This window comes from Tupaia chinensis, unplaced genomic scaffold, assembly GCF_000334495.1.
Source record: "Tupaia chinensis unplaced genomic scaffold, TupChi_1.0 Scaffold141943_1, whole genome shotgun sequence".
Classification (NCBI taxonomy): Eukaryota; Metazoa; Chordata; class Mammalia; order Scandentia; family Tupaiidae; genus Tupaia; species Tupaia belangeri.
In genome coordinates this window covers 820,294-828,411 of record NW_006201797.1, presented here as the reverse complement: position 1 = coordinate 828,411, position 8,118 = coordinate 820,294, and the positions used below count along the sequence as shown (strand labels likewise).

General features: G+C 40.7%; 1 protein-coding gene across 1 annotated transcript in view; it reads right to left on the bottom strand.

Moving 5' to 3' along the window:
* CCPG1 (cell cycle progression 1) overlaps positions 1 to 7,393 on the bottom strand; it is a gene marked incomplete at its 5' end in the record, with an annotated part of 58,512 nt that extends 51,119 nt beyond the window's left edge. Inside the window, 2 exon segments of the mRNA XM_027766256.1 lie at positions 3,108 to 3,222; positions 7,351 to 7,393. Of these exon segments, the coding sequence (XP_027622057.1) occupies positions 3,108 to 3,207 (100 nt within the window).
* Positions 7,394 to 8,118: the final 725 nt, after the last annotated feature.

The following is an 8,118-nucleotide window of genomic DNA, read 5'->3' as shown; positions in this document are numbered from 1 at the left end:
GGGGTGGGGATGGCCATGCCGCAATCCCTTCTCCTCCATTCTCCTCTTGGGATCTTGGGCACGGACACATACCCAGCGTTGAGTTTAAGCCACCAGGTCCAGGACTTGAACCTCAGTTGGCTACATGGGAGTTCAGCAACATAGCCATTATGCCAATCGTTGGTCCCAGCGACGTAGATATTTTTTTAAGAGATTTTTGCTATAGGGCGAGTGCGCTCGCCAGACAGACAGAGACAGAGAGACAGAAAGCGAGAAATCACCCGGCAGGGGGGATGGCCACGCCGCAATCCCTTCTCCTCCATTCTCCTCTCAGGATCTTGGGTACGCACGCACACGCACACGCACCCGGTGTGAGTTTTAAGCCACCGGGTCCAGGACGTGAACTGCAGTCGACTACATGGGAGTCCGGCGACATAGCCATTACACTAAGTGCTGGTCCCGTGGACAGCTAGATTTTAAATTGTCCAGTGCATGGTTCTAGTCCTGGACTCATCGGCCTGAAAAACACATAGGGCACATGTGCCCACATGCCCAAAATCCCAAGTAAAGAGTATGGATTGCAGTGTGGCTGGCCACCGCCCCTTTGGGGGTGCTTTCTTACTTTACTACCTCTTCCCACCACCCCCACCCCCACATCCCACATCCTGGTGAACGTGTGTCCCTCATAGCAAATTTTTTAAAAAAAAAAAAAGATGGATCTCACATGGCCAATAGTGGTTCAAATCCTAACCCTAGTGGCTTGAGAAATACAACAGACTAATGTGCAACCATACCCAAAATCAGAACAGGATGGAAAATGGAAGACAAAGGACTGTACCATTACCATGCTCGACAGGGATGTCTGCTTTCTCTTTCACATCTGGGTGCATATGCCATCTGGCAAATAGCAAGTAGTATTTTTTTCTAAACACGTTTTTTTGTTTGTGTGTTTGTTTGTTTTAAAGTGTTACAAATCCCCTAATAGAACAGTAACTTAATTTAGGGGACCAGGAGGTGGTGTGGTGATTAGGGCATAGGACACTCCCACCTGGTCAACCTCAGTTGTGTCCCAGACCTGGTGGCTTGCTTTCTCACTTTCTCTCTCTCTGGTCAAATTTTAAAAAAAATAAATGAATGAGTAATAAAATTAAAAATAATTCTTTTTTAAAAGTTTAAAAAAGAATATTAACTTAATTTAGAGATAAGACTTCTTGGGACCAGCAGTTAGCATAATGGCTATGTTGCTGAACTCCCATGTAGCTGACCACGGTTCAATTCCCGGATCCGGTGGCTTAAACTCATGCCGGGCACGCGCGCGTGTGTGTCTGTGTGTGTGTGTGTGCCCAAGATCCCGAGAGGAGAATGGAGGAGAAGGGATTGTGGTGTGGCCATCCTCCCTGGCGGGTAATTTCTCGCTTTCTATCTCTCTGTCTTTCTGGCGAGCGCACACGCCCTATAGCAAGAACCTCCCCCCCACCAAAAAAAAAAAAAAAAACAGAGATAAGACTTCTCAACAAAGGTGACTTGGGCCAAACAACTCTCAAGTAAGTATGGAACTTTTTGACATTCATGGATAAATGCATTTATTGGGAGACACCATTCATAGTTTTCAGATTCCCAAAATGATCCCTGATCCAAAAAATTGAGAAGCATACTACTCAAATGAGACTAGAGATAGTAATCATCATGTAAGCTGGGGGAAACAAATTAACACGTACAATCTCTTCTATTTCTGGCCTTGACACATCTACTTTATCTTTCTGAGAAGAAAATGTTTTTACCTCTTACTGCAATTTTTTAAAAAAAAGTTTAGGAGGTCATTTAAATATGAAGAGTAGGCAGAAATTATTTGGGAGTCATATTTACCCATATAAATAATGTGGACATCAAATTCCACAGAAAATATATAAAACATTAATACAATATAATAGTCGTCAAATGCCATTTTACCAAATTCTAAGCAGAGCACTCTACAGCATGATGGTAACTGGAGTAGAGTTTAGTAAATCTGTTATGATGAATTGATAAATATGTGTATTACTAGTCTTAAGCAACACTAATAATGGCAAGTAAATATGCATTAAACTGTGGCGTTAATGTTCAACCACATATCACATACTTAATAGTTATTGTTTATATGTAATATCAAAGTATATCTGGAGGTCCAAATATATACTTTAGCTGGAAACAACCCCCCCACCCCCACCCCCGTGTGGTTTGGTGAAAACTAAGTTCTGAGTCCTTTCTTACATACACACTAAAATTCTACCTAACTGTGGGGACACGTTTAAGAGAGAGAGTCTGAGGTGTGGGGACATGCGCTGAGCAAACACCACATGCTCTTTTAGGGTTTGGCAGAACCTTGTGACTTGTCTTTCCCTGACCTTGGCTGCAGACAGAGCAAGGGTGGAAATTACTAGGGGCGTTCCAACAGACACATCTGATGGACTTCAAGAAACATCTTGACCCCAATTAGTAAAGTCCAATCCCTGCCCTGCATCTGAAAGGTTCTTTAGACTTCTCTGGGTGTGGTGGTGCACTCCTTATGGAGAAGTTCTTTAGCTCCTTCCCCACACCTAACAGCTAGTTCTCTGCATTAGAAAGGAAGATGAGATTTACTCTAGATGGGATTACCACCAAGGGATACACCTTGCCCGGGTATGACTAATCCCTTATAGATTTGTTAACTGCTTCTTATTGTCTGTAACCTGGCAACTAATCCATGAAGTGTCATGAAACATACACGTGTAATGTCTTCTTGTACTATAAATAAAGATGTCCAGTTCATCTGCGCGGGACAAGTTGCTTGGGCAACTTAGGCTCAGGCTGCCTGTGTCCATTTCTACTCTATCCCTTTGTCTCATTCTTTCCAATTCCCAGGTCCTGGCAAGATGGAGGGCTTTCTCTTTCTCGTCCTCTTTCTCTTCCTCACCAGCAGCCCTCTGATCATGATTCAGCCAGACCCAAGCCTGGGGGCGGACGCCGACACCTAACCAGCACTAAAGTTCTAGTTCTGCAGTGACCCGATCACTTATATCATCCAGAAAGGTGGCCTGCCTGGAAAGTAGGCAAGATTAAGAATACCACTCAGTTAAAAAACAGAATCCCAGAATTCACGAAGAGCTTACCTCCTTGCTCCATTTGTAATACTTGTAGTTCCTCTTGCTCTAAAGATGAACATTCTGGGGTAAGCTCACAGCTGTCACTGGCTGTGGCAGAATTTACCATCTCTACATCAGAACCCTGAAGAGAAAAGAGACAATCATTTAGCCATTTGCCCAACAGCACAAAGCTGGACTCCTCTGCATGTAGATGCTTTTGTTACTAAGTCCCAGATGTTGCCACACTCCAAAGAACAGCCATTGGCTTTTTATCAGTTTAGTCCATAAGGATTATGGTATGGAAACAGTAAAATGGAGTCAGGGGTTTAGATTCTAAGCCCAAAATTAAAAAGTTCTGTTATTTGATTTCTTAGGTTTTGCCCTAGGGTGCAAACTAGATAGAGACAGAAAGAGGGGGATGACCACACAGCAATCCCTTCTCCTCCATTCTCCTCTCAGCACTTCAGGCACAGGAGCCAATGCATCCAGCATGATTACCAAGGGTATGGGATTCAAACTAGGGTCAACCGTATGAGAGTGCTATGCCTCAAAATCCTCGCCACCTGCTGACTTTAGAATGCTCTATTTTATGAGCCTAAGCAATAAAACTGAATTCCAGAAGATAGTTATCCATACTTAGCTATTTCTATTAATTTCCTTCTACTGGGGCAAGCAAGTGGCATGGAGGTTAAGGTGATGGACTCTCACATGGCCGACTGTGGTTCAAGTCCTGGACACTAAGGCTTACTTTCTCACTTTCTCTCTCTCTCTCTCCCTGGTGCCCTACAGCAAAATTAAAATAGTAATAATAAGTAAATTTTTAAAAATAATTCTTTCTAAAAAAAAATTCCCCTCTAGTGCCAACAGGTGGCATGATGGTTAAAGCGGCTGGATTCCCATATGGCTGACCATGGTTCAAGACCTGGACCTAGAAGCTTGCTTTCTCACTTTCCTTCTCTTTCTCTGGTATATTCAAAAACAAATAAATAAATTAAATAATGAATAAAATTAAATAAAAAATAATTCTTTAAAAAAAAAACTTATTGGGACCAGCAGTTAGCATGATGGTTAAGGTGCTAGACTCCCACATGGCCGACCATGGTTCACATCCTAGCCTGACATCTTGCTTTCTCACTTCTCTCCTGACAATTTTTTTTAAATGAATAATGATGAATAAAATTAAAGTAATCCTATTAAAAATTTCCTTCTACTTAACATTTTCTTTGTGAGGGACCAGCAGTTAGCGTAATGGCTATGTCGCTGGACTCCCACGTAGTCTACCGCAGTTCGTGTCCCGGACCCGGTGGCTTAAAACTCACACCAGGCGCGTGTGCGTGCGTGCCCAAGATCCCGAGAGGAGAATGGAGGAGAAGGGATTGCGGCGTGACCATCCCCCCTGGGGGGTGATTCCTTGCTTTCTGTCTCTGTATGGGGAGCGCACACGCCCTATAGCAAAAAGCTCTCCAAAAACACAAACGAACAAAAAAAACACATTTTCTTTGTGTATAGGGAGGGACATATTTTTGTTTTGTTTTGATAATGCCTCACCCTTTCACAATCCAGGCCACAGGTGTATGCCACACCTGTCTCTTTTAGGGTCTCACCTGTCATCCATGCTGGCCCAAACTCTCCCACCTCAGTCTCCTCAGCAGCTGGGACTACAAGTGCATGCTACTGTACCTGATTCTTTAAGAGTAGGCTGAGCGCTCGGGTAATGGTCACATCGCTAGGGTAATGATCACGTCGCTAGACCACAATGTACTCAAGAATGGAAGAGAAGGGACTTTGGTACGGCCATCCCCCTGGGGAGTGATTTCTCGCTGTCTGTCTCTCTGGCAAACACATACACCCTATAGCAAAAATCTCTCTTAAAAAAAAAAAAAAAAAAAAAAGTAGGTTGAGAATCAAGCCTTGGTCTCCCATGTGGCCTCAGTTTGCCAAGCAACAACATCTATAGAACAGCTGGGCCTTCTTCTACTTACCATGCATGTCACCACTTAGATACGGCGCTTCATTAGATGTTGTAGAGCACAAAAAATTCAAATTTACAATGAGTTCGGAAAATCGCCACTTGCAGGTAACTATTTGTTATGGGAATGTAAACTAAAACTGTGTAGGACGTGGATTAAACGAACCCATTACTTTAACGAAATATCCTCCTTATAATATTTTATACTATTTGTTATTCTGAGGTAATTTTTGCCTTTTTTTTCCCCCAGTGCCTTTAACTACCATGTCACCTGCTGGGTCCTATTTTTATGTCACATTGTATTTTCTTTAATTAAATAGTGGATCATCTTTTTTTCTCCCTCACATCTTTTTTTTTTTTCCCCAAGAATTATTTTATTTAACTTCGATTATTATTATTACTATTATTTTCCAGTTAGATCAGAGAGAGACAGAGAGAGGAGGAAAGTGAGAAAGCAAGCCACCAGGTCAGGGACTCAAATCACGGTCAGTTATGTGTGAGTCCAGCGCTTTTAACCACCAAGCCACCTGCTAGTCCCTTTCTTCACATCTTAAGTAACAAAATAAAGTTAACTGCCAATTTTGTCTCTCCCCATGTTGCCTGTACTTTTCCTATCGCTTACTGATCCATGAATCTAAAGGTCTTATTTCTAATGATATACCTAATTCATGATATACCCTTCCCTTCCCTTCAAAACAGCAAAAATTAAAAGAATTCATGAAAGAAGTGGCCTTTAAGATGAATCCTAAAGAGAATTCTAAATTTATGACTTTAACATTGCCTATAGTAGCAGAAGAATGGTAGAAGCAAAGGCAAAGTTGGGGTTAAATCAGTTGCCAGGGAAACCACTTGGGGCTTGAATCAGAAGGGTGGTACCAGGAAAAGAAAAGGATACCCATACAAGAATATTACCAAGAGAGAGTAGAACTTGGCAACTAGATATAGAGGAAGAGAGATAAAAGTATGAAGACGATTTACTCAATGACATGATGTCTACTACAGAAAGCCCTCATGTCACTAGGCTAAGTGCCAGAGGTTTGCTACCTTGCTCCACCTAGCAGACATACAAGTGAAACTCCCACAACTGCCTTGCTCCTAATTATCCTTGAAAGAGAAGCTGCTGCTATGAGAGCTGGTTTAAGCTTTGTAGAAAACAGGTTAAAAACAGAAAAGTCACTCATGATTTAAAAAGAGAAAACAAACCAGTTGGACCTCAACAAGTCCAGCTGTCATGAAATTTTGAAACTTTAATGCAGAAAAGGCAATCTTTTCTTTTGCCCATGTTTCCTAGAACACGTGGCTAAGAAATTGTCTAAACCTTAGACTATCAAAGTAGTTGTAAAATAGAGAGTGAGTATATATAGATTAATAAAGGAAAACAAGTAAACCTTACAAGACCCTAAAAACAAACTGAAAAACTGAAGATAAGTTCATTAAAATCTCAAAGTATAAATGATTTTAGTATTTCTGTCTATCGATATCCACAAGTTTTCTAAGACGAACATATAAACCAATGTGAGAAAATGTCAATTACATACTAGTCCGCATGCATTACATGTACATCATTCTTCTATTGTAAAATTCAGTTTGTATTAGGGTTCTAGCTATAGTCCCTCTCCTGTCAAGTTCCATTAATGTAACAACATAAATGGAACACATGCACCATCTTCCTCTGTTCCAATCCAGATATTTTTTCTATTATAGTTACATAATACTGACCAAATTACTTAACCTCTCTAATCTTTCATTTCCTCAATTATAAAATGAAAATCTATAAACACAGTGGATTGTTTAAAATTATATGAGAATGTTGGTAAAGCACAGGGCCTGACCCCTTAATAAACCCCAAATATTAATAAATGTTTGCCTAAAGTCTGAAAGCTAAGGAAACTATGTACAATAATGTAGAAGATGGTATTCCATGGAGAACTATCAGCAGTGATGTTACATGTGGGAGGGAAAATGTCAAAGAGAACCATCTGCTTGAACGTACATGACGGAACCTTGCCTTAAATGTAGATGAGTCTGGCCTACCAACTGGGGTTTTGAGTCCAGACCCATCAGTTTGAAAAACATGTGGGAAAGATGCGTGCCCAGGATCCTGACTGGATGGCGCAGGGGATGCAGGCACAGGGAAGGACTGCAATGTGTGTGTGCATGCTCTCTTTTTGCACTTTTGGCATTAAAAAAAGAGAAGGAAAAAAAAGAAAAATATTGTTTTTCAAAGAACAATCTATATCACTCCTAACACTTTAACGTTATAAATTACCTTATAAAGAGTATTAAAAAAAAAAATCATACCTCATGATTGATGACAGTCCAACCACAAGATGAATCACTGTCACTGGAATTTTCAGACATTTTTCAGGTCTAAAAATATAAGAACATATTAGCTGTGGGACACATTTTTTTTCAAATTCTCTGTGTAGTGCTATATGTGACACACAAAATGAAAAGGAGCTTACTGCTTTCCAGGTGAATTCAGACAATCCACCCATAAATTTACTCTACAGGATACAATATGATTACTATCTATATGAACAAATACACTCAAATGCCATCTGGACAATCATAATGTTGAAGAGGAAGGCTAGGTCTGCAAGAAAATATAGGATTTGGTCAGGTATACCTGAAGGGAAAAGAGAACCCAATTTGATCCCATGAGGAAGGCAAGGGTTGGGAAAACGTGGAGAACACAGTAACATCAATGGTCTACATTTTCTTTTTTTTTTTTTAATAATCATTTTATTTAACTTTATTTATTTATTTTTAAGTTTGACCAAAGAGGGACAGAGTGAGAGAGAGAGTAAGACAGAGAAACATCAATGGTCTACATTTTCTTTTCTTTTTTTTTTAATAATCATTTTATTTAACTTTATTTATTTTTAAATTTGACCAAAGACGGACAGAGTGAGAGAGAGAGTGAGACAGAGAGAGAGACAGAGAGACAGAGAAGGAAAGTGAGAAAACAAGCCACTAGGTCCGGGACTCGAACCACAATCAGCCATGTGAGAATCCATTGCCCTTAACCGCCATGCCACCTGCCAGCCCCTAGCAATGGTCTGCATT